The sequence below is a fragment of the Halichoerus grypus genome, chromosome 13 (assembly GCF_964656455.1).
Source record: "Halichoerus grypus chromosome 13, mHalGry1.hap1.1, whole genome shotgun sequence".
Classification (NCBI taxonomy): domain Eukaryota; kingdom Metazoa; phylum Chordata; class Mammalia; order Carnivora; family Phocidae; genus Halichoerus; species Halichoerus grypus.
Window position 1 is genome coordinate 89,416,730 of NC_135724.1, and position 26,848 is coordinate 89,443,577.

General features: G+C 43.9%; 1 protein-coding gene and 1 long non-coding RNA gene across 9 annotated transcripts; one reads left to right on the plus strand and one right to left on the minus strand.

The window, feature by feature from the left end:
- Nucleotides 1-1,231: 1,231 nt before the first annotated feature.
- LOC118528331 (uncharacterized) lies at nt 1,232-20,298 on the minus strand. Of its 3 annotated transcripts, none has more exons than XR_004913573.2 (5): nt 20,160-20,298; nt 19,942-20,037; nt 9,990-10,173; nt 4,638-4,723; nt 1,232-4,176 (listed from the first exon to the last, which is right to left on the minus strand). It is a non-coding gene; the product is annotated as an uncharacterized LOC118528331 (long non-coding RNA). The 3 variants fall into 3 exon arrangements; XR_013443550.1 differs by adding an exon at nt 8,679-8,751 and having other exon boundaries at nt 1,232-4,723; XR_013443549.1 differs by having other exon boundaries at nt 1,232-4,723.
- Nucleotides 20,032-26,398, plus strand: SNRNP35 (small nuclear ribonucleoprotein U11/U12 subunit 35). 6 transcript variants are annotated; one of them, XM_078061078.1, is made up of 4 exons: nt 20,702-20,793; nt 22,018-22,132; nt 23,178-23,209; nt 25,526-26,398. In XM_078061078.1, exons 3-4 carry the CDS (start codon nt 23,189-23,191, stop codon nt 26,267-26,269), a joined length of 765 nt encoding a protein of 254 aa, XP_077917204.1. In that variant the 5' UTR covers nt 20,702-20,793; nt 22,018-22,132; nt 23,178-23,188; the 3' UTR covers nt 26,270-26,398. The 6 variants fall into 6 exon arrangements, with proteins under 6 accessions (XP_035936552.1, XP_035936564.1, XP_035936555.1 ...); XM_078061077.1 differs by having other exon boundaries at nt 23,181-23,209; XM_036080662.2 differs by lacking the exon at nt 22,018-22,132 and having other exon boundaries at nt 20,701-20,793; nt 23,181-23,209.
- The last annotated feature ends 450 nt before the right edge of the window (nt 26,399-26,848 follow it).

Consider the following 26,848-nt stretch of genomic DNA (forward strand, 5'->3'; position numbering starts at 1 on the left):
ATTAGAGCTAATAAACAGCTCAAGGTTGCAGAATACAAGATCAATATACAAAAAACAATTGTGGGGTGCCTGGGTGGCTCAGTCAGTTCAGTGGCTACCTTTGGCTCAGGTTGTGATCTGGGGGTCCTGGGATGGAGCCCTGCATCAGGCTCCCTGCTCAGCGTTCATTTGTGCTCTTTCTCTCTCTCTCTCAAATAAATAAAATCTTAAGAAAAAAACTAATTGCATTTATATACATTTGCAAGACATAACCAGAAAATGAAATTAAGAAAATAATTCCACTTACAATGACATCAAAAAGTATAAAATACTTAGAAATAACTTTAACAAAAGAAGAACAAGACTTGCACACTGAAAACTACAAAATATCTTTGAGAGGAATTAAGATGTAAATAAATTGATAGACATCGTGTGTTCAAAAATTGTAATAGTATGGTTAAGATGGTGATATTCTCCATCTTACATTTCCAATTGATCTATAGATCAGCATAATTCCTATCAAAATCTGTGCACAAAACAGTTAACATAGCAGGCCCAGGGATACTATCATTTGAAAATCCTGCTTCCAAGGTTGGCCCTTGGCTAGGATCTGGGAATTTGTGTTTGGGGAGGGTTCCACCACCCCAACTGATAAGAGTAGCTCAGTGTGCCTTAATTGTTTATGCAAACAACATAGTTTACTGGCTTTCCTCCTGGGAGTATGGAATTTTGGTATGCATTAGGCAGAAGGTGCCTTCATGACAAGCCCCCTTAAAAACCTTTGGCACAGTCTCTAATGAGCTTCTCTCATAGACAACATTTCACAGATGTCATAACTCATTACTGGGAAGTTATGCTAAATCAAGCCAGTCACAAAAGACCTCCTATTGTATGATTCCATTCATATGAGATGTCCAAAATAGGCAAGTCCATAGAGAGAGAGCATCTACCGCACGCAAAGTCTAGAGTGTTGTAGTCAACTGGGCTGTGGAGTTAAGCAGTCTTTGACTTGAACCTCACAATTGCTACTTGCTGGTACATAAGTTTGATCAAGTTGCCTAATCTCTCCAAATCCCTATTTCCTCAATGTAAACTGGGAAAAATAAAAGTATTTCCCAAGAATGGTGTGAAGGTTAGATGAGATAATGCATGAAAAGTGCCTAGTCCAGGGTCTAGCACATCTTAAGCATCAATGGATGTTGTCTATTTTTTTTTAACTTTTTTTTTAAAGATTTTATTTATTTATTTGACAGAGAGACAGATAGTGAGAGCAGGAACACAAGCAGGGGGAGTGGGAGAGGGAGAAGCAGGCTTCCTGCCGAGCAGGGAGCCCGATGTGGGACTCGATCCCAGGACCCTGGGATCATGACCTGAGCCGAAGGCAGACGCTTAACCGACTGAGCCACCCAGGCACCCTGGATGTTGTCTATTATTGGCTATTATAAAAAAGTGTTACTAATCTTTTTTTTTAAGTTTTGTTTTGTTTTGTTTTGTTTTTTTGAGAGAAAGAGAGAGCACAAGCAGGGGGAGCATCAGGCAGAGGGAGAGTGAGAAGCAGGTTCCCCGCTGAACAAGGAGCCTGATGCGGAGCTCCATCCCAAGACCCCGGGATCATGACCTGAGCCGAAGGCAGACGCTTTACCGACTGAGCCACCCAGGCGCCCTGCCCTCCAGGTAACTCTAATGAACTCAAGTGAAAAACAGTAAGTGATAGCACAGTGTTCAAAGGGGTGGGTTCGAGACCAGATCACAAGTGTTCAAATTGTGATTGACTCTGCCACTTGCATGCTGTATGATGTTAGGCAAGTAAATTGTGCCTTTACTTTGGGGCTCAGTTTTCCAGCTGTAATACGGGGTAATGATATAATCTAGTTTGTGAGATTGTCGTGAAGTGCTTTAGAACAGTGTCTGGCACATGGTAAGTGCCCAAGAGATGTCGGCTGTTATTGTTACTATTATTTTAAAAGATTTTATTTATTTATTTATTTATTTATTTATTTATTTATTTATTTATTGTGCACAAGTGGGAGGAGGGGCAGAGGGAGAAACAGAATCTCCAGCAGACTCTGTGCTGAGCACGGAGCCCAACGCGGGGCTCCATCCCACAACCCTGAGATCATGACCTGAGCCAAAATCAAGAGTTGGACACTCAACCGACTGAGCCACCCAGGCGCCCCTATGTTGGCTATCATTATTATTATTATAAGCTACTTTTATCACCTAAATATGAAATATAAGATATTTCCCAAGTTCATATAATTATTGGAGAACCAGATATGGAAAGCTGGATTAGCAATGTAGAATATGTTTACAACAAAACTTTTTAAAGTCACAAGATATATCATTATACAAAGTTTTTTTTTTTAAGACTTTATTTATTTATTTGACAGAAAGAGAGCCCAAGCAGGGGGAGTAGCAGGCAAGGGAGAGTGAGAAACAGGCTCCCCGCTGAGCAGGGAGCCCAATGTGGGACTCGATCCCAGGACCCTGGGATCATGACCCGAGCCAAAGGCAGACGCTTAACGACTGAGCCACCCAGGAGCCCCTATCATGATACAAAGTTTTAAAAAGAATTTCAAAAATACTCTTCCTCTGAGATTTAAGACCATGTATGCAGTTGCACTCCACCCCCCCACCGCTCCGCCTTTGAGTAGAAACCAAAGTGACTGCAAAAGGTCATAAGGTTATGCCTTATGGTTAAACAAAGGAAAAAGTGATGTAGAAAACTGAAGTAATGGGTGGGCCACACTTAATAAAAAAGCAGCTATAAATGTTTGCGGGCTAATGTCCACCAATAGGAAAGTTCCATGAGCAGCCCCTGGCTGGCTCAGTCGGAAAAGCATGCAACTCTTGATCTCAAGGTCGTGAGTTTGAACCTCACGTTGGGTATAGAGGTTACTTAAGTTAATAAAACTTAAAAAAAAAAAAAAAAAGGAAAGTCCCATTAGCAAATATCTGTGGTCCTATTGATGATGTAATTTTGGTATGTAGGTGAGTTCCAGAGCCTAGGGCCAAGAAAGAATTCTTGAGATGCCTTTGGTGCAAAAAGGTGATTTTATTAAAGCATGAGGACAGGACCCATGGGCAGAAAGAACTGCTGCCCAGGGATTGTGAAGAGCAACTAATTATATATTCTGGAGTTGGGGGAGGTAAGGAAAAGGGAGGCTTTCTTTTTTTTTTAAAGATTTTATTTATTTTTTGACAGAGAGAGACACAGTGAGAGAGGGAACACAAGCAGGGGGAGGGGAGAGGGAGAAGCAGGCTTCCCGCTGAGCAGGGAGCCCGATGCGGGGCTCCATCCCAGGACCCTGGGATTATGACCTGAACTGAAGGCAGACGCTTAACGACTGAGCCACCCAGGTGCCCCAAAAGGGAGGTTTTCAAAAGAATTTTTTATGCTAAAAGAGGACAGCCTACAAGATATTGGAGGCCTTGTCATTGTCAAGTTTTTCCCTCTAGTAAAGCATAACAGTAAGACAGTTGGGAGCTTCCTTCTGGAAGTTAGGTTATTGACAAGAATGCTTTTTTTCTTGTGAATCACGAAGACATTTTGTAAGCTGACGGAGACCCATGTCCTGCAGGACCGTGATCTCTATTAGCTAACCATTTTTTCCCCTTCCCTTAGCATTAGGGCAGCCAGGAGTGCCTGAGAAATGTCCCACCTGTCCCACCTGGGAGTGGGGGGCGGGGGGGGGCGGAAAGCGGGGTGTCAGCTTGTGCTTTGTCCTCAGCTTGCCTTCTGCCCCTTCATCACTATTTTGATACATCAAGCAGAGTAAGTTTTATTCTCCTTCTGAATACCTGTGGCACCGTTTATTTCCTGAGTGGTACACTCAGTATAGCTTTCTTCGTGTTCTCCACATTATTTTCAAGTGTTCTTACCCGTAAATCATGTGCCGAAACAGCAAGGATTTTGGAGATTTTCCAGTTTGACTTAAATGCCTGCAACCTTGGGTCAGTGACTTCATCTCTAGGAGTTAAAGGTCTTTAGAAAATAGTCTGGCTGCAGGAAGGGTGGTACCCAGGCACTAGTTTTGAATCTGTGTTTGCATAAGAACATACTTTTTTTGTTTTGTTTTTAAACTTAGGTGAAATGTTTGTTCACGGTGGTGAGTGGGTGAAGAAGCATTACAGCAGATTTTGGCGGAAGGGAATACAATCCTCCGCCCCACCCTCCAGGCTAGCTCTTGCTGCACCCTGGAACGTAAAAATACACTCCTCAAAGAGTTGTTGAGATGATGAAATGAGCCTAGCCCAGTGCCGGGCAGGTTTGCTCTAAGATTCTATTAGTGTGCAACTTCTACAGAAATCTCAAGTAGGGTGGTCCCTGCTGCCCTCTAGATCTTCTGCTTAGTTTGTAAAGTATTCTGCTATTAATTTTTAATTACAGCTGACCCTTGAACAACACGGGAGTTAGGGACGCCAGTTCCCCGCACAGTCAGAAATCCATGTATAACTTTTGACTCCCCCAAACCTTAACTACTAATGGCCTACTGTTGACCGGAAGCCTTACCAATAATAAAAACATCGATTAACACATATTTTGTATGTTCTATGTATTATATACTGTATTCTTACAATAAAGTAAGCTAGAGAAAATAAAATGTGATTAATAAGATCATAAGGACAATATATTTACAGGACTGTCCTGTACTTACTGAAATAAATCCAGGTGGACCCACAGAGTTTAAAACCCATGTAATTCAAAAGTTGGCTTTCTCTAGACCTGGCCTTTCAGATGACCCTGCAAGAGGCCAAGAGGTACATGAAAAGATACTCAACATCACTAATTAGAGAAATGCAAATCAAACCACAAGGAGGTAACACCCTGCACAGCCATCAGGATGGCTATTATTAAAACAAAAACAACAACAAAACCCAGAAAAGCCGATGTGGAAAACAGTATGGTGGTTCCTAAAAAATTAAAAATAGAATAACCATATGATCCAGCCATTCCACTTTTGGGTATATATCCAAAAGAACTGAAAGCAGGATCTGGAAAAGATATTTGTACACCCATGTTCATAGCAGCATCATTCACTTCTAGCCAAAAAGTGGAAGCAACCCAAATGTTCTATCAGCAGATGGATGGATAAGCAAAGTGTGGTCTACCCATACAGTGGAACGACTTTCTGACAATTGCTACAACATGCATGAACCCGAGAACATGATGCTAAGTGAAAGAAGCCAACCACAAAAGACAAATGCTCTAGATGCTACTCATGTGAGGTGCCTACCATAGTCAAACTCATAGAGACAGAAAGCAAAACAGTGGTTACCAGGGGCAGGGGGATTGGGGAGTTTTATTTAATGGAGACAGAGATTCAGTTTTGCAAGGTAAAACAGTTCTGGTGGTTGGTTGCACAACAATATGAATATACTTAACAGCACAGAACTGTACACTTAGAAATTAGATGGTAATTAGAAATCTAAATGGTAAATTTTATGTTTTGTTTGTTTGACCACAATTAACAATTAAAAAAAAAAAAAAAGAGGAAAGAACTTGCCGGTCAGCGGGAGGGCTGCTATTTGCTGCCAGCTTCCAGCTCTAGCAGCTTTGGATTCTGCGCAGCCTTCACTCCGGGACACGCTTCCCAGGGGCTCTCCGCTGATGACTGAGCACAGCAGGGAGACTAGGACCATGACACTTGTGTCCAACATGAGACAACTCTAACAGGCAATCTGCTCTGGGACAACCCACCCTGGGGGGGCCAAGTCTATGCTTTGGCCTGAGGTTCTTGCTTCCTGTTTCTTTCCTTTCCTTTCTCAGACACCAAACCTGCATTCTGGTCTGAAGGCTTTCTCTGCCCAGCACTGCTTCCTCCTTCTCTGTGACTCACAGCGGTATCTCCACTAACCCTCTTTGTTCTCCTAACTTGGTCTGACCCTCTGTTAATTGGAGGACCCAACTAACACAAGAAACACGTGAACATATGCTCATTGTGACAAATTTTTAAATATTACTTGGGTAAACATACTTCAAAGCAAGAGATCCTCTTGCACAATCCTGCCGTTATCCCCAGAAGCTACTAAAGTCAGCAGCTTGATGTAACCTACACCTGCACTAATCTAGTAGCCACTAGTATGTGAGTAACAAGTGCTTGAAATGTGGCTAGTCCTAATTGAGATGAGTTATAATTGTACGTACATACTGGAATTCCAAAATGAGAATAGAAGCCATCTCTCTGATGACATTTCTAATGATTACATGGTAAAATGATGTTTTGGATGTATTGGGTTAAATAAAAAATATTATTTAAATTAGCTTCACTGGTTTCTTTTCACTTTTTTAATGTGGTTCCTATAAAATTTAAGATGACATATGGGCTGACATTCTCTTTCTATGGAACAACACTGTTGTACACCAGTGTGGTCTGACAGAACTTTCTACAGTGATGGAAATGTTCTGTATCTACACTTTCGAATATGTGGGCCACTAGCTACCACATCTGTTGAGCACTTGAAATGTGGCTAATCCAACTGGGAAACTGAGTTGTTAAATTTTAATTAATTAAGTCAGGGGCGCCTGGGTGGCTCAGTCAGTTAGGCATCTGACTCTTGATGGCTCAGGGCGTGACCTCAGGATTCTGATCTCAGGGTCCTGAGACTGAGCCCCACGTTGAGCCCTGCGTCATGCTTCGCGCTGACCGAAGAGCCCGCTAACGATTCTCTCTCTCTCCCTCTGCCCCTTCACCCCCATGCTCACTCTCTCAAAAAAGATTTTTTTTAAGTTAATTAAGTTGAACTTTATACAGCCAGTGGCCAGTGGCTAGAGGCTACCCGACTGGCAGTAACAGTGCCTCCTGCTTGATTGAGGTGTGACACATTATACCTTGTATGTTAAGGTGCACAGATCTTAGATGTACATCTTTTAAAAATTTTTTTAATTTAAATTCAATTTAATTAACATATACTGTATTATTGGTTTCAGAAGTAGAATTCAGTGATTCAGCAGTTGCATACAAACCCCTGGTGCTCATTACTTCAAGTGCCCTCATTAATGCCCATTACTCAGTTACCCCATCTCCTCACCCCCCTCCCCTCCAGCAACCCTGTTTGTTTCCTATAGTTAAGAGTCTCTTACGGTTTGCCTCCCTCTCTGTTTTCGTCTTATTTTTCCTTCCCTTCTATGTTCGTGTGTTTTGTTTCTTAAATTCCACATATGAGTGAAATCATATGGTATTTGTTTTTCTGACTGACTTATTTCACTGAGCATAATACCCTCTAGTTCCATTCACGTCATTGCAAATGGCAAGATTTCATTCTTTTTGATGGCTGAGTAATATTCCATTGTTTATATTTATATATATATATATACACACCACATCTTTATCCATTCATCTGTCGATGGACATCTGGGCTTTTTCCATATTTTGGCTATTGTGGGCATTGCTGCTATAAACATTGGGGTGCATGTGCCCCTTTAAATCACTACGTTTGTATTCTTTGGATAAATACCTAGCAGTGCGTGCAATTGCTGGGTCGTAGGGTAGCTCTATTTTTAACTTTCTGAGGAATCTCCATACTGTTTTTCAGAGTGGCTGCACCATTAGATGTACTTCTTGATGAATTTTTCATAAACGTGTAACTCTATAACCACCATCAAGATAAAGATCTAAAGTATTCCCAGCACCCCAGGAGGCCCCCTTATGCTGTATCCCCATCAGTAACACCCTCCTCCACAGGAAACCTCTATTTTGATCCTTATCATCATCACAAGTTAGTTCTGCTTATCCTAGAATTTCCCATAAGTGAAAACGTATCGTCTGTACTCCTTCGAGTCCAGCTTTTTTGCTCTGTCTGAGAAATTCAACCATGTTGTTGGATGTAGTAGTAGGTTTCTTCTTTTTTCTTTCTAAACACACACACTCACACATATGTATTTCATAAACTCTTAATTCAAGAACAGTTTTAGATTTACAGAAAAATTAGGATGATAGTACAGAAACTGGGAATTTAGAACACATACCCAGTTTCCCCTATGATCAATATCTTACACTAGTGTGGTACATTTGTTACAGTTAAGTAACTGATATCAGTTCATTAACTAAAGTCTATACTTCCTTCAGATTTCCTCAGTTTTTTTCCTAAAGTCCTTTTTCTGTTTCAGGACTCCATCCAGGACACCACACTAAATCTAGCTGCCATATCTCTTTAGGCTCCCCTTGGCTGTGACAGTTTCTGATTTTCCTTTTCATGACCTTGACAGTTTTGAGGAGTACTGGTCAAGTATTTTGTAGAATGTTCCCTGGGATCTGTCTGATGCTTTTCTCATGATTAGAGGGGTTATGGGGTTATGGGTTTTGGGGAGAAAGTCTACATAGGTAAAGTGCCATTTTCCACACATCATGTCAAAGGTATATGCCATCAACATACTTATCACCATTGATGTTGACCTCGACCACAAACTGAGGTAGTGTTAGGTTTCCCCACTGGAAAGTTACTCCTCCCTATCCCCTTTCCATACTGTTCTCTTTGGAAGGAAGCCACTGTGCCAGCCTGAGACCATGACCTGAGCCGAAGGCAGATACCCAACTGACCGAGCCACCGAGGCGCCCCTATTTTGGTTTACAATCTAACACTACTTTATCTGCTTTTATCAGGTGGCTCCCATGTCCCTGTGACATCATCATCATTGGTGAGTTTTTTGTTTTTAGCACTTCCGTATTTTCTGGCACTACACATTGCTCCGAACTCACCTTGTGTATTTCTTGCCCCAGGGCTAGAATTGCCATTTCTCCAAGGAGCACTGGTTACTTTTATTGGAGAATACTAGAAACCAAGATCTGGATGTTAAGTTGTGCTCATTGATACTGGACTGCACATATATATATTTAACAAAATTTTTCCTATTGTTGTAAAATACACATACAAATTTTCCATTTTAACTATTCTTAAGTGTCAGTGCAGTGACATTAAGTACGTTCGTAATGTTGTGTAACCATCACCATCCATCTCCAGAACCTTTTCACCCTCCCAAATTGAACCTCTGTACCTATTAAACACTAACATTAAACCCACCAACATTCTACTTTCTGTCTCTGTGAATTTGACTATTCTAGGTCTTTCATATAAATGGAATCATACAATATTTGTCCTTTCATGCCAGCTTATTTCACTTAGCATAATGTCTTCCAGGTTAATCCATGTTATTGCAATGATTAGAATTTCCTTCCTTTTAAGGCTCAGTAGTATTCTATTGCATCTACACATATACCACACACACACTTTTTTTTAACCACACACATGTATTTTTTTTTTTTTAAAGATTTTATTTATTTATTTGACAGAGAGAGACACAGTGAGAGAGGGAACACAAGTAGGGGGAGTGGGAGAGGGAGAAGCAGGGGGAGTGGGAGAGGGAGAAGCAGGCCTCCCACAGAGCAGGCAGCCCGATGCGGGGCTCGATCCCAGGACCCCGGGACCATGACCTGAGCCGAAGGCAGACGCCCAGCGACTGAGCCACCCAGGCGCCCCCCCCACATGTATTTTTTTTTTTTTTTTTTAAAGATTTTATTTATTTGACAGAGAGAGACATAGCGAGAGAGGGAACACAAGCAGGGGGAGTGGGAGAGGGAGAAGCAGGCTTCCCCGCAGAGCAGGGAGCCCGATGCGGGGCTCGATCCCAGGACCCCGGGATCATGACCTGAGCCGAAGGCAGACGCTTAACGACTGAGCCACCCAGGCGCCCCCCCCACATGTATTTTTTTTTTTTTTTTTTTTTTTTTGGTGGGGAGCCCGATGTGGGACTCGATCCTGGGACTCCAGGATCACGACCTGAGCTGAAGGCAGTTGCTTAACCAACTGAGCCACCCAGGCGCCCATCCCACATGTATTTTTAAACACAATTTTAAACCATAGGTATTACTCATTTTTTACTCAATGATACATTTTTATTAATATATTTTAAGAAAACGTACTATGAAGAAAGCTACATTTACCTATGTAATAAAGATTCAATGAAGACTAGGTAACAGTAAGACATCCTTAGTAATTAGAGATAAACTTACCTTCTAAGGATAAGATTAGACTGAAAATGACATCAGTTGCAGAAATCATCCACTTGTAAGGTCTGATCTAAAATGAGTGGCTGAAGAAAACCACAAGACACCCACCATCAAATTTAAGCATGATTGTATCAACAAATTTCAAGTTGTAACACAATCCAGTTGTAATCTACCCCAATAGAAGCACCTATCAATAAAAGAAACATAACCTAATCAGAATGCATACATCTATCCGCTCTACAAATATTTATTGACCACATGGTTCTCTCCTCCATCCCACACACAAATTTTAAATCTGAGCTTCTTAACTGTGACGCTAACGGCAGGGGTCTTTAATTATGCCTCAAGAATCACAGGGCATAGGGTTGGAGCAGTACATTCAGAAGCCCAAGTCATCATAATTAGCTTGGGAGTGGAAGAAGAGAAAGAGAGGCAACTTCTGGAAACAAGCAGAGTATTTTTTTTTAAGTAGGTTCCACACCCAGCATGGGCCCAGTGCAGGGCTTGAACTCGTGACCCTGAGATCCAGACCTGAGCTGAGATCAAGAGTCTGATGCTTAACCAACTGAGCCACCCAGGCACCCCTAGAAAGAGTATTTTATATAGCAATCAGATGCTTAATCCCAAAACTAATAGTACCATACAGTACTGTAGTCCAGATTTTTTTTTAAGACTTAATTTTTTTTTTTTAAGATTTTATTTATTTATTTGGCAGAGAGAGACACAGCGAGAGATGGAACACAAGCAGGGGGAGTGGGAGAGGGAGAAGCAGGCTTCCTGCCGAGCAGGAGCCCGATGCGGGGCTGGATCCCAGGACCCTGGGATCATGACCTGAGCCGAAGGCAGACACTTAACAACTGAGCCACCCAGGCGCCCCAAGACTTAATTTTTTAAAAATTTATTTATTTCAGACAGGGTGGGGAGGGGCAGAGGGAGAGGGCAAGAGAGAATCTCAAGCAGGCTCCGTGCTCAGCATGGAGCTCAGCACGGAGCCTGACACGGGGCTCAATCCCAGGACCCTATCCCAGGACCCTGAGGTCATGACCTGAACTGAAATCAAGAGTTGGGTGCTTAACCGACTGAGCCCCAGGCACCCCTTAAGATTTTATTTTTAAGTAATCTCTACACCCAACATGGGGCTCGAACCTATGACTGAGCCAGCCAGGCACCTCCTATAGTCCAGATTGAAGGATGTTTCCGATTTTGCCAGGCAACCAACTAAAGAGATTGGATAATGGTAGATAACTTTTAACGTGATTCCAAATTTCACTGGAGGTGGGGTTGTTGATATTGTGAAGCTAGGAGGCTTGTATAAAAAAATTATGTAGCTCGACTTTGGAGGAAGTAGTTGTCAAGGTGCAACAAGAGCTATCAGCAACAGCAGATACCCCCTTGTCCTGCCAACCGGCAGTGCTATTTGATAGTCTAGGACTACTGAAGCAAGGGAGTGCAAGAATGATTGTTAAGTTTTGCAGGACTGAAGCAATATAGTGGGATAATTCTTCTAGGGTATTTGTTGGATTACACAGGGTAGCTTCATGATAAGCAAACTCTTCCCAGGGGGCCAACATGCCTATGGCCAGACCAGTTCTAGCAATTATTATACCTAAAGCCCTTTTGGTTCTATGAGGGACTGTGGGGTTTGTGGGCAACATGATAGACAGATGGGGTTGTATGAATCCTAGCATGCATTGTCTAGTGACCCAGTTAATGCATTTGAAGGGTAGGGTTTGGTTAGTTATTTTTTCATAGGGGTTGCCAATAGGAGAAGATAATTAAGGGGACAACCACAGATGAACAAGTACCCTTCAGGAGCACACCAAGATTGAATTGCTCCTGTTTTATCACCCAGAGTGGTGCTACTGATGATTGGGAAAGAAGAGTGGCACAGTGGGAAGATAGGGGCCCTGCAGTCAGGCTAGAACTTGGTATTGGTTTGATTATAGCAAAACCTCTTCCAAGGGTTCCAGTGACAGGGCTTTTTATGAATCATTCCCCTGGAGATTACTGGACCCAAGCATTGATAGTAAGTTTCATTATTCATCTTCTGCTCTGGGATGACCTGGCAGAGGGCAGTAGCGTTAGGGGAGGTGGATGAGATATAGTTGCAGCTTGATAGATTATAGCAATCAGCTAATACAAAAGTGAGATTTATATCTGTAGAGACCACACTAGGTCTCAGGTGGACATATCTTACATAAGAAATGAAATTATGGATAGGAATAATGTCAAAATAGGGAAAGAGGTTAAAGCACATGGGGTTAGGGTACTTCTGGGGTGGAGGAGCAATGGTATTTGATTAGAGGCATTGCATATGATCTTAATCTGTGGGGCAATGTTATTGATCGGAGAGGAGTAAAGAGGGAGCATTTTGTATTTGGTTGGAGTGTCTGTCATGACACACCCAGCAATTCTTTGGGGGGGGGGTCTCCTGGGCTATGGCTTGGGACAGCTTAACAATGGAGCTGATATTCCAATCAGAGGGGGTTCCTCCTTTGATGGAACATAGTAGTAAGAATATTGTTAACTGGTTTTTCATCTTGAATGTGCATAGGAGTTGAGAACAAAGGGTAGAGACTATAGGGTGTCAAGTCTTATTATTTTTTTAAATATGTTATTTTTTAAAGTAATCTCTACACCCAACATGGGGCTCGAATTCACGACCCCAAGATCGAGTGCACATCTACTGACTGAGCCAGGCAGGTGCCCTGGTGTCAAGTCTTATTAAAGCCTAAGGGTTAGTAAGGGAGTCTTCAGTTAAGTCAAACCAAGGGAACAGGCAGAGGTCATGAATGACTTCAGGCCAATATTGGATGGTGGAGACAACTGAGTCTTTCTAGTGGGGGCAGATCTTAGATTTAAAAGGACAAGAGGCAAGGCTTTGGACTGGGGTGGACCAAAGGCAGCTGCTGGTTTGGCCAACTGGGTTTTGATTAGGCCATTAGAGTGTTCAACCAATCCTGAGTATTGAGGATGGTAGGTGCAATGAAAATGTTGAAAGATGGCCAGATTTTGCAGACCTCTTGGACAATTTGTCCAGTAAAATGGGTTCCTCAATCACAGTGTAGCTATCAAGGAATATCCCAATTGGGAATGATTGTTTTCTAATAGGTTTTTGGCCACTGCTTTTGCTGTTGCTTGCCTGCAAGGAAATGCCTCAGTTCTGTGACAAAACATACAGATCATTACCACTGGGGAAGCTGGATGAAATCAATTTGCCAGATGTCAAAAGGCCCCTCAGGAAGAGGAACTTGACCTAACACAGTGTGATATGGTTTCCCAGGATTGTGCAAGGGGGCAAATTGTACATTTTGAAATATTAGTTGGGCAACAGTTAGAGATGGTTTCCAATAGTATTGTTGTGCCCATAGGACCATTTTATTTGTGCCCCATGTGTCATACAGATGAATATTTGTGAATCAGAAGTTTGAAGTGTCACATCTTTGGTGGCTTGGTCAGCCTAACGATTGCTCTTGGCTTCAGGGTTATCAAGTTTGAAATGGGTTTGAACTTTTATAAGAGCTAAGCTGGAGGGAAGGAGAATGGAGTCGAGCAGTTTTAATAAGTAAGTTTTGGGGGGCACCTGGGTGGTTCAGTCGTTATGCGTCTGCCTTCAGCTCAGGTCATGATCCCAGGGTCCTGGGATCGAGCCCCACATTGGGCTCCCTGCTCAGCGGAAGCCTGCTTCTCCCTCTCCCACTCCCCCTGCTTGTGTTCCCTCTTGCACTGTCTCTCTGTCAAATAAATAAATTTTTTTTTAAAAAAAGTAAGTTTTGGGGTTTTTTTAAAAGATTTTATTTTTAAGTAATTCCTACACCCAACATGGGGCTCGAAACTATGACCCCAAGATCAAGAGTCCCATGCTCCACCGACTGAGCCAGTCTGGTGCCCCTAAGTTTTGTTTTTATGGGTTGTCCAGAGGATGTTAGAAACCCTGCTTCCAGAGCTTACCAAAATCATGGGTGATCCCAAAAGCATATCTGCTATCTGTATAGACAATGAGAGTTTTATTTATTATCAATTGGCATGCTCTTATTAGAGCATATAATTCAGCTTGTTGGGCCACATGAACCTGGGATAAAGATTCTGCTTCAATAATTTTTTCAGTGGTACTAGAGTGTCCTGCATTGTATTTTTATTGATCATTTTTTTATTTTTTTTTATTTTTATTTATTTATTTATTTATTTATTTATTTATTTATTTGAGAGAGAATGAGATAGAGAGAGAGCATGAGAGGGGGGAGAGTCAGAGGGAGAAGCAGACTCCCTGCCGAGCAGGGAGCCCGATGCGGGACTCGATCCCGGGACTCCAGGATCATGACCTGAGCCGAAGGCAGTCGCTTAACCAACTGAGCCACCCAGGCGTCCCGATCATTTTTTTAAAAGATTTTATTTATTTATTTATTTGAGAGAGAGAGAGAGAGAGAAACAGCATGAGAGGGGAGAGGGTCAGAGGGAGAAGCAGGCTCCCCGCTGAGCCGGGAGCCCGATGTGGGACTCGATCCCAGGACTCCGGGACCATGACCTGAGCCGAAGGCAGTCGCTTAACCAACTGAGCCACCCAGGCGCCCTATTGATCATTTTTTAAAAAAGATTTTATTTATTTATTTGAGAGAGAGAGCACATGAGCAGGGAGGAGGGGCAGAGGGAGAGAGAGAAGCAGACTCTCCGCTGAGCAGGGAGCCTGACATGGGGCTCAATCCCAAGACCCTGAGATCATGACCTGAGCCGAAGGCAGACGCTTAACTGACTGAGTCACCCAGGTGGCCGTTGATCATCTTTTAATGTAAGATCAATCAGTAAACCAAATAAAATCTGGATTTGGGAAGGGAATTTCGTGAAAGTCTAACTGAGGGGTAAGTAATGAGTCAGTGACAATGATGAAGTTGTGTTCAGTTGAGTTTTTGAGGGGTAAGGGAAATAAGGTAGCAGGACTGAGAGGAGGACAATGAGAGACTGAAATGCTTGGAGAGGAAGGAAACTAGTTCAAATTTTGTAAGTCGACTGGCAGATAGGTGTTGGGTGTGGCGGGAGTCTAAGAGTTTTAAGCATATGTGGAACTAATACCTGCAGGAGAGAATCTGGTTATTAGTTTTTCAGCGGCAGTAATGAGTACAGAGGCAGGTTGCTAGGGCATGGAGTCTGGGAGATAAACATTTGGCCATGGGGTCTACTTGAAGATTATAATATCCTATGGGATGTTGTAGGCCTCCAAGCCTTTGGGATTCCCAGATGAACAAGAAGGGAGAAGGGCAGTTGGCAATTAGGATGTCTTAGAGTTGTGGAAAAGATGAGCTGGTTTTGTTTGTTTGTTTTAAAGATATAAAGGTGGGGCGCCTGGCTGGCTCAGTTGGTGACCTTGTGATCTTGACTGGTGAGTTCGAGCCCCGTGCTGGGTGTAGAGATTACTTAAATAAGTAAGTAAACTTTAAAAAAAAGATATAAAGTCATCTTGGGCCTCTTGAGGCCATGGATCAGGTTTGCAAAGGCAGGCATATAAGGGTTGAGCTGTGAGGAAATAATTGGGAATCTAAAGACGACAGTACCCAGCAAGACCCAGAAACCCTGTAATTGTCTTTTAGTCTGGGGTTGAGGGAACTGGGTGAAGGTAGTAATTCTGTCTGGTTCTATTTTTAGCCCATCCAGGAAAAGGTGGCCTAGGATTTTGACTGAAGCAGAACAGAGTTGTAATTTACCTTTAGATCTTTGTGTCCTTTGTTGGCTAATTGTTTGAGAAGGCATTGAGCATCAGTGGGACAAGCCTTTAGGGTGGGAGAACATAGTAATAAATCGTCTATATATTGTAAAGTGTCGATATCCCAGGGAAATCAAGATCTTTTAGGTCAGCAAATAGGTAGGACTTTTAGCATATTCCTGGGGTAGGACTATCCAAGTGTATTGTTGATTGTTCCATGCAAAAGTAAAAAGATACTGACTTTGGGGGCTGACAGGGATGCTGAAAAAGGCATCGCACAAGGCAATGACAGAAAAAGTAGTAATTTCAGCTGGTATATTAGAGGAGGATGTGGGAGTCAGGAATAATAGGGTGACAGGGTATGACTGTATTGGTAATTGCCCTAAGGTCTTGAACAAAATGCCTTCCTCTATTATGGGGCTTTTTAACTGGAAAAATTGGGGTAATACAAGGATTAGTAGTGGGGATGATCAATCCTTTGTTGATAAAGTCTTGAATAATAGGAGTTATTCTTTTAATGGCCATAGTGCTTAAAGGGTATTACTTAATAGTGGGTAAGGCCTTTAATGGATCAATTTGAATAGTTATTGGGGGAGCCGAGGTTATGTGTCCTATATTGGTAGAAGAGGTTACCCACAATTGATCAGGGAGTGCATTTAGGAACTGGGAGGAGGGGCAGTGGACTTACTGGAGGGTAGTACTGGGCAGATCAGTTAGGAATTCTTAAGATTGAGAAGGCAGATATAACAGCACTTCATTTTTTTGGTCAAAGGAAATATGGGCCTGGTATGCCTGCAAAAAATTTCTTCCTAACAAAAGTCCTGGAGGGGTGTGTATGCCTGGCTGGCTCAGTTGGTAGAGCAGTGACTCTTGATCTTGGGGTCCTGAGTTTGAACCTCACATTGGGTATGGAGTCTACTTAAAAAATAAAAGAAAGTGCTGGGGATGAGGGCACCGATACAAAGGAATGGTTGCCTTGTCAAGTGCCAAGAATGAACTCTAGGGGTTGAGATAATGTGACAGTTGGTGGCTGATTAGTGACCCTGACCCTGATGGTTAAGTGCTTTTGTATTCTTGAGGCCAGGGACTGGAAAATAGATCAGTGGTTGAGGATTGAAGGAGTTGCTCCAGTGTCTATAAGAGCAAAACGTCTTAGGGGCGCCTGGGTGGGATGGCTCAGCATCCGGCTTTTGATTTTCACTCAGGTTGTGATCTTGGGGTGGTAGGATTGGGCTCCACGTCAGACTCTGGGCTCCGAGTCAGACTTTGGGTTCAGCGCTGAGTCTGCCTGTCCTTCCTCCTCTGCTCCTCCCCCGCTCACACTCTCTCTCTGAAATAAATTAATTAATCAAATTAAATCTTTAAAAAAAAAAGAATAAAACCGTCTTCATTCTGAATTGTTATGGGAGTTTCTCCGGTGGTGTTTGCTAGGAGAAAGGGAAAAAAAATCCCCCTTTTGTCCTTGGAACATCTCTAATCTGATCGAGGAATTGTTTTTGAGATTTTTGATTTTTTGGTTTTTGTTTTTTTGAGAGTGAGTGCACACATGTATGCATATGTGAGTGGGGTTGCGGGGGGCTGCACAGAGGGAGGGGAGAGAATCCTAAGCAGGCTCCACGCCCAGTGAGGAGCCAGACTCGGGGCTTGATCTCAGGACTCTGAGATCATGTCCTGACCTGAAATCAACAGTCAGATGCTTAATTGACTGTGCCACCCAGGCACCCCAAGATTTTTTTGTTCTTTTGGAGCCATCTTTTATATTTCAAACATTCCTTTTTGAAAGGTCCAGGGTATTTTTGTTTATAATTGTTTTAAGTAGGCTCCATGCCCAATGTGGGGCTTGGACTCATGACCCTGAGATCAAGAGTGGCTCACCCTACTGACCCCTGAAATGTCCAGGTTTTTTTTTTTTAAAGATTTTATTTATTTTCTTGACAGAGAGAGACATAGCGAGAGCAGGAACACAAGCAGGAGGAGTGGGAGAGGGAGAAGCAGGCTTCCCGCAGAGCAGGGAGCCCGATGTGGGACTCGATCCCAGGACGCTGGGACCATGACCTGAGCCGAAGGCAGACGCTTAACGACTGAGCCACCCAGGCGCCCGAAATGTCCAGGTTTTTGCAAAAGAAACATGTTTTATCAGTTGAGCCAGATGTTTTAACTTTTTTTTTTTTTAAGATTTTATTTATTTGACAGAGAGAGACACAGCAAGAGAGGGAACACAAGCAGGGGGAGTGGGAGAGGGAGAAGCAGGCCTCCCGCGGAGCAGGGAGCCCGATGTGGGGCTCGATCCCAGGACCCTGGGATCATGACCCGAGCCGAAGGCAGACGATTAACGACTGAGCCACCCAGGTGCCCCTTAACTTTTTTTTTTTAAGATTTTATTTATTTATTTGCCAGAGGGAACACAAAAGCACAAGCAGGGGGAGCTGCAGGCAGAGGGAGAAGCAGGCTCCCTGCTGAGCAAGACACGGACTAGATCCTAGGACCTTGGGATCATGACCTGAGCGGAAGGCAGACGCTTAACCGACTGAGCCACCCAGGCGTCCCCAGATGTTTTAACTTATGACATGGATTTGGGGTTTGCCGTTTGTAGAGCCATAAGGTTAGCCATTTGTTCTATTTAAAATTTATTTTTGTTATTAGCCGATCATCTTTGCCAATCTGTTAGTGGTGGTGGCTAGATCACGAGGAGTTTTGGTCTGTTGGTCAGGGTCATGTTGTCTGACCACAGTTAAGGTTGAAAAAAGGAAGTCCTCTAGAAACATTGAATTAAACAATTTGATCCTTTATCCAATCTAAGGGTTCCAGAATTTTGGACAAAACCTTTTTCGAATCTATCAAAAAACTCTAAAACAAGTTCTTCCTTTTTTGTTTTGTACTGCCTTCTAATTTATTTGGGGTGCCCACATATGGGGAATCATTCTGATTAAATTTGCAGCTATATTAGAAGTTTTTTCTAGGGCCTCATTATGAGGAAGTTTAAAATCCTGCAGGGGGGTCTTCCTATCCAGCTTTATTTATCCATTCTTGGGCCTGTAGAGGTCCAACGAGCATGCATATTAGTTGGTAAAAGTCAGAAGGGCCTGCATTAAGGGCATTGATAGTCCAAATTAATTGTCAGGTGAACTCTTTTGAATTTTCTTTTGGGTTAGGAAAGTCTTTTGCAAGATTAAGAAGTTCTGTTTAGGACCAGGACGTGAAAGAAAGGACCTGATTATTGGGATTAGGACAAGTAACTTTGACTTTGAAAGGTGCTATGATGTTAGTTTTGGGAGGATGGATGGCGGCAGGGCTGGGGAAGGAGAAACTTCAGAGGGGAAAAAGGAAGTTTGGAAAGATCTGCATATAGCAGAGGAAACAGAAGGCCTGCTGTGGGGGACAGAGAACTGGAAATGGAAGATGTGGAGTAATTTTTGATTCAGTGTTGAGTTGTTCTAATTGTTTTCATCTTTCTTTGAGTTTTTCTCTTTTGCAGACGTTATGACTGAGTAGGTTCTTTTGGGGGCTTCTAAGTACCAATTGAAAATAGGCTTCCATTGATTTTGTGAAGTATGATAGCTTCACCTTTCCAACTGTGCTCTTAAATACACCAACTTAGGGATATCGAAGGTGCCCCAAGGAGGCCAGTGAAGTTTTAAATGATATTTTGTGATTTGAACCCAGGTTGAGGAAACTTACAGCTCCCGGGGCCATAGTTTTTTTAGTATTTATCTGTTTAGAGAGCGAGTGAGCAGGAGCGAGGGAGGGCAGAGGGAGCGGGAGAGCAGCAGACTCCCCACTGAAGGAGGAGCCTGGGGCAGGGCTCCATCTCACAACCCTGAGATCGTGACCTGAGCTGAAATCACATGGTTGGCCACTCTGGTGCCCCTGGGCCACAGTTTTTATCTGCACAATCAGCGGGCTGACCATCAAAAGCTCTGAGAGACTGGTACCCACTCTGTATCGGAGGAACCCTCCCCTGAACTGCTAACAGCTCTGAAGTGAGGAAATTTCCTCCCCCCAAAAAAGTCTCAGGGCACCTGACTGGCTCAGTCCACGGAGCACGAGACTCTTGATCGCAGGGTCGTGAGTTCGAGCCCCACCTTGGGTGTACAGATTATTTAAAAATAAAATCTTAAAGAAAAAAAAAGGGAAGAAAGAAAAGTCTCCTGAGCTCTCCCGAGGTGGGAGGTCGGGGATATGAGCGGACCACGCCTGTCACCACCCCCCCCCATCACAGGAGCCCCCCGAAGAGAAGCAAAGCGGGGCTGCGGGGCTCACTTTGGCAGGTCCGGAGGTCCGCAGGAGGTGCCTAGATTGCTTCACATTTTTTCCTCGGCTGCTCCAAACTGTTAAGGAAAAACCTCAGGAGCGAGCCTATGAGCGAAGAAAAAGCGAGGAAAAAGGAGACAACTCTTTATTTAGGTTTGCAAACTGCGAAGCACCGTCCCACTCAGTTGGTGTGCCCGTCCCCAGAGGCGTTCTTAAGGCTCGTTTACCCCGGCGAGGGAGAAATCTCCGTTGGTATGGGCTGCCGAGTGATCGGCTGGCTTTTTTTGCTCAGGTCTGTGAGACGCAGGCAACTTTCCAGGTGTTCAAACCTCAGAATGTGCATCGGGATTCCAAGAGGGGCTGCTCTGCGGAGAACTCCACAAAATGGTGGCTGATGCAAGATGGAGTCAGGGTGGTCAACCCTTCCCTGAGCGCTTTTCTTCTGCGGTGTGAACCAGCACACGCATCCTCTGAAGACACCAGAACACAATCCGATTCCCAAAGTGAGTCTGAGGACTGACAGTCTCGCCGCGCTGACAGATCCCTTCCCTACGGAAGGCGACTCGGCTCCTCCCAGACCACTAACCGCACATTCGACAGTCTTTCAACTCAATCGTTCAATTTAGCAGCTTCTGTCTTCGCGCAAAAAGTTAGAAAAACGGAAAGCCCATTCTCTTCGGCGATGAGGCTCAACACACGTGGATTAAATTTCTTAAAAGCAAAAACGAGAAACACTGCTCGTGGCGAATCTGCTTCTTCCAATATAAAGGACTGCTCAGGCAGGCGCGAGGAATCGCCTGGCGCTTCGAGTCCGTGGAGTCCGCTGGCTAAGGTGGGAAGGGAAGCCCGAGCCTTGCTGAGGTGAGTGGGGGCGGCCTGCTGGCAGCAGGGCCCACGCCAGCGGGAAGGACGAGGGAAATTCGGTCCGGACGGTGCGTCCACTCGTGTAAGGGCCGCCATGTTGAAGCCTGGCAAAGGGGGAGCCCTTCTGGGGTTGTGGTGCGGAAAGCGGGGGCGATAGCTCGGGTGGAAGAAGGGCCTCTTCTCCCCTTCTCCCACTCAGATGGTGAGAGGTGTGCGGGGCGGGGGGCAGCCTCGAGGGCCCTCGGTCAAGGCTGAGGTGCGGCGGGGCTACGGGGAGTATAGGCTTTTCCACCCAGACTTCCGCCTTCGCGGCCGCGGCGCCACTGCGCATGCTCCGGAGCGCTCCGCGGGTCCGACTTCAGTTAACTTGGATGCAAAGCGCGGGAATATTCTAAACTCGGGAGTTAGGAAGGGGAGGCGCGCTTTGTTGGACGTTTTCGTAATAACTGATCTGTATAATAATTTCTAATTATAAAGCACATTCACGGACACTGTCTTACCTAATCTTCACAAAAACCTAGTGAAGTGGCTTGTAGCTACGTTTTACAGTTGACTTAAACTTTGCCCAGGAACGGACTAGGTCTTAAACCCGGTGTTCTGTCTCCGATCCCGTGATCTTGTTCACTTTCACACTTTTGTCTTTAATTAAGATTAGTTTCCCCATCCACCTTCATTCCCCGCCATTCATCTCTCACGTCTCATTCCCGTTTATGAAATAATGACATTTATCTAAAAATCCAAAGAAACTGTAGGAAATCTCAACATAATGCAACGGAGGGAATACTCCCAGAAAGATGAATGAGAAGCCGTGAAGCCTGCTGCTCTCTTGGCATTTAGTTTTTGTGTGGTTTTTAACCCCCCCTTGGCATTTAGTATTTTTTAAAGATTTTATTTATTTGAGAGAGAAAACAAACAAACAAACAAGCGGGGTGGAGGGGGGAAGGGGCAGACGGAGAGGGAGAAGCAGACTCCTCACTGAGCAGGGATCCCCATGTGGGGCTCCATCCCTGGACCCTGAGATGGTGACCTGAGCTGAAGGCAGACCACTTAACTGACTTCGCCACCCAGGCACCCTGGCATTTAGTATTGATAGAAGTATACCCATGAAGGAGAAACAAAATTCAGACTATTCCTTTGTAATTCTCTTCAAATTTTAATTTGAAGAATGATGTGGGAAACAAAGGCAGAAGAAAAATTATTAAATTTCCTTACTACCTACAGCCCACTGACGAGTCCTTGAAACAGGCAGAGTGACATTCCTCTAGGGACTCAACTGCCTTGATGTTGATACTTTGCTGAGGGCAAAGGACAATCTTAGCCCAAACCCCAGGATCCTGTAAGTCTACTTTAATATATAAAAATTCCTTTGGAAACTTCCTTTATCTCTACCCCCTCAAGGTATGTGTTGGCAATCATCCCCCAAGCATATGACCCACCGATATACATCAAGGGTCTCATGACTAAGGTTTTATTAGACAGTAATAAATTACCTTTCCCAACAATAGCTAGCCCCCTCAAGGCCCTGGAAACCTTGCTTCCAAAATTGCTAGAGACTTAGACTATCCCTAACCCCTTCCCAACTTGAAAGTATATAATGGGCCACTCCTCATGACCCCAGTGCAGCTTTCTGCCCACAGGTCCTGTCCCCGTGCTTTAATAAAACCACCTTTTTGTACCAAAGATGTTTCAAGAATACTTTCTTGGCTGTTGGCTTGGAACCCTAATGTCTTTGCTACATCAAATAATTCTTAAAGCTTTGGAAAGGAGTTCTATGTAGAATAATATCAGTTTTATTTGATGGATCTTTTATGACCTTTTCTTGTTGGTTGGGGAAGGGATTCTTTCCTCAGCCTCAAAAACACAGAATCCTCTTGGTTTTTGTTGTTGTTGCTGTTGCTAGCCCCATCTTCAAAGTTTTATATTTTGTGACAGCCATCTAAGAAAATACTAAGGGCTCAAGTCAAGTTCTGGAGTGGTAAAAGCCCTTGAATGTAACTCCCTGGCAAGGCTACTTCTTAGCCTTGTGATTTGGGACAAAAGAAAGCTTTTTGTGTGTCTCCGTCCTCATCTGAAATGACAGTAATAGTAGAACCTCCGTCCTGACAGTGTTGAGACGTGAGGGGAATTAAGTGCTTAGCATTAGTGCCTGGCACCTCCTAAGTCTTCAGTACAAGTTAACTATAATTATTATGGTCCGTGTGTGTGTGTGTGTGTGTGTGTGTGTTTGTGTGTGTGTGTTTCCCTGCAGCCCTGTGATGGAGGACAGGGAGTGTGGTCTAGAATGGTAGGACCAGTAGAATGGAATTGTTAGAGAATACTAGAGCAGGGAGAGAGTCAAATAACACAGTGCTCTCTCTTATTTTCTTTTTTTTCATGTGGAGAAGTTCCAGCCATGAGAGAGAAGAGACACAAAGTGAGTTAGAGGCAGCACCCAGACGGGACTGAAATCCTCTTTCGTCTCGTTGCTCCCGCTGTTTTATCATCCTTTTACCGATAAGGATACCAGAGGTGCCTTCTCCAAAGTTGCTGGTTACCGATGACAGGCATATATGCTCTCCTTTTACAGTGTGGTGGCAGACAGTATAAAGTTGTTTTGCTTCTCAGTTCTCAATAAAATCATCCTTTTTGTCTGATTTGGACACAAAAGAACTTCACTGAATTTTGACTGGAGTTGGTTCAGTTCCTCAGTATTCATCAGGAAGTATCCTAGAATCTGGAGATAAAGTAAAGCATACGCTAGACTAAAGAATGTTCACTGTGCGTTAGGGGGGAAATGTGATTGGTATTACAGACGAGGTGCCCTGAGCTGTGGGACAGATAAATTTGCTTCCTGGGGAAGAGGCTGGAAGCTGGGCTTGGAAGGACTGATAGAATTTCCGTAAGTGCAGCTGTGGAAAGGAAGAAACTGTTCCCAGGAGAGGAAATTGCACAGGGAAAGACCTGGAGCTGGGGAATTAGGGCACATTTCAGGAATGGGGAGCAATGCTGGGTAAAATAGATTTTGCGTGGACTGTGGTAAGAGGCTAAGGGACAGTCAAAGGTCTTGAGTGCAGTGCCATTGACTTTGGATTTTATTCTGTGTTTGGTCTTTTTACTGGCAAGATAATTCCATAGTGCACCCCATAAATAATCACTCCCCCTACATAACCCATCAACCGAAGAAAAAGAAAAGCAAAAAGATCCTTGAGGAAAATATGAGTAAGAGGGGGAAGATTATAGATATTTTAATAATAAATATCATGGAAAGATGTTATAAATGAGATTACTATATAAATTTGACAGAGCCCTGGTTTGTTTGTTGGTTTGTTTGTTGGTTTATTTATAAAAGTAAGCTCTATAACCCAATGTGGGGCTTGAACTCATGACCCCTAGATCAGGGGTCACATGCTCTACTGATTGAGCCAGCCAAGCACCTGGAGTCCTGGTTTTAAGGTAACAGATTTCAGTAATGGCTCTAACGTTTTATAGAGGTGGTCATGTGAGCAGTAGCAGTGTCTGAATTGTTGGCAAGCACTGTATTTATTATCCCAGCAGATTCACCAGAATGTGAATCAATTACCACGTTATCAGCCTCTCCTCTCAACTTAAACTTTCCCACCCTCTTTAAAAACAAACAAACAAACAAAAAAAACGTATCCTATATCAGAATGAATGACAACTGCAGTATGCTTGTGGGGCTAAAATCACCATTGCAATCAATTCCCATACCTTAAGGCATGAACAGATTATCAGCCAGGGGACTGGGAAGAAATCCCATATTCCTTTTGAACCAGAGCCTGCTGCTGCTGGGTCACTGTAGTTTTAGCTTTGCTACCTATTGCAAAATACTACATCAAAAGCACCATTTTCCCTTGTAGTTTTGTGTTTTAAAAAAAAGTCCTTACCTTATCTTTTAATGACGCATACCAAAACATTTGCAGATGAGCATGTAATATCTAGAATTTCCTTCAAAGGAATCTAAGAGTGGGGATCTAAGTGGGGCACAGATGAAACAAGACTGGCCACGTGTTGGTCAGTCAGGGGATGAGTTTGTGGAGGGCTATGCCATTCTCTACATGGGTACGTGTTTGAAATTTTTGGCAGTAAAGAGTTTTTTTTTTTTTTTTTTTTTAAGATTTTTTATTTATTTATTTGACAGAGAGAGACACAGCGAGAGAGGGAACACAAGCAGGGGGAGTGGGAGAGGGAGAAGCAGGCTTCCCGCTGAGCAGGGAGCCCGATGTGGGGCTCGATCCCAGGACCCTGGGATCATGACCAGAGCCGAAGGCAGACGCTTAACCATCTGAGCCACCCAGGCGCCCCGGCAGTAAAGAGTTTTTAAAAACACCATTTTTCATAGCAGTTCCCAGGCTGGTTTTCCAATGACCATTTTAGTCTGAAAGGCGAGCCTGGATTTTGATCCATGTTGCCATGTTATTATGTGGTTGGTAAGTGTCCTGATGTGACTAAATTGGATGATACACAGATGGATCAAATTCAAGCACATTGCCCTTTGCTTCTTCCCGGGATGGAGGGTGGAGCGGTGGGTGACAACATTTTGGAGCCCCACTGTCTGGCTTTGATACTCCTCCACCCACTTTGTAGCTGGGAGGCCTCAGGCTCTGGGTCCTGCTTCCTTCCCTATTGAAGAAGGAGTGAATAATAGTATCTACTTCGTGGGGTTGCTGTAAGGATTAAATGAGTAGCTCATAATAGGTGCTACATAAAGGCTTGCTGTGATCCTTCCTAGAACATGAATGATTGGATGCCCATTGCCAAGGAGTATGACCCGCTTAAAGCTGGCAGCATTGATGGCACTGATGAAGACCCACACGATCGCGCCGTCTGGAGGGCAATGTTGGCACGATACACCCCCAACAAAGGCGTCACAGGAGACCCCCTCCTCACCCTGTTTGTGGCAAGACTAAACTTGCAGACCAAAGAGGAGAAGTTAAAGGAAGTATTTTCCCGCTATGGGGACATCCGGCGGCTTCGGCTGGTGAGGGACTTGGTCACCGGCTTTTCAAAGGGCTATGCCTTCATTGAATACAAAGAGGAGCGTTCTCTGATCAAAGCTTACCGAGATGCAGACGGCCTGGTTATTGACCAGCATGAGATATTTGTGGACTATGAACTGGAAAGGACCCTCAAAGGGTGGATCCCTCGGCGACTTGGAGGAGGTCTGGGGGGGAAAAAGGAATCCGGGCAACTGAGATTTGGGGGGCGTGATCGGCCTTTTCGAAAACCCATTAATTTGCCAATTGTTAAAAACGACCAATACAGAGAGGGAAAAAGGGAAAAGCGGGAGCGATCTCGGTCTCGAGAAAGACACTGGGACTCTCGGACAAGAGACCGAGACCACGACCGTGGCCGGGAGAGGAGATGGCAGGACAGAGAGCCAACCAGGGTGTGGCCAGAAAGTGACTGGGAGAGAGAGAGGGACTTCAGAGATGACAGAGCCAAGGGGAGGGAGAAGAGGGACCGAAGTAAATAGAGGCTCACCACCACCACCAGAACCCAGACGAAGACACAGCATAAATAGAAGCACAGAGAGATCTGTGTTGCTTTTATACAGTTTGAAACTATGTCCAGTGCTTGAATAAAATTTGCTGATGGTGATGAAGTCTGGAGTAAGTTTTCTTTTCGGTCTGGAACCGAGGTTCAAGCTGAACATGCTGATATTATGAATTTCTCTTCATCTTGTTCTAAGGACCCATTATTTAATAAACTTGGACAGTTTTGTCCTCACTGGCATCTATACAGAAGGGCATGTGGCAGTAGAGAATTCTCTTTTAATTTGGCAGTAAAGAATTGTTTTTGTGATTTTGATTCTCTCCTATCTGTTGGAATTGACCATTTTGGGGACTTGGCAAAAAGAGGTGATGACCAAAAATCATTTGCATTGCTCTCAGACTCCTGGGAAACCCGAATCTGGTCAGAGTAACTTGTATCTTTTCCATCTTTATATCTATAGTGTAAAGGCTTGCCAGGCTGAAATAAAAATGGGATAGAAAAGTGAATTCAGGGAGAATGTCTAGAACTTCATAGCAAAACCAGTGTGAGCAGTGGCCTG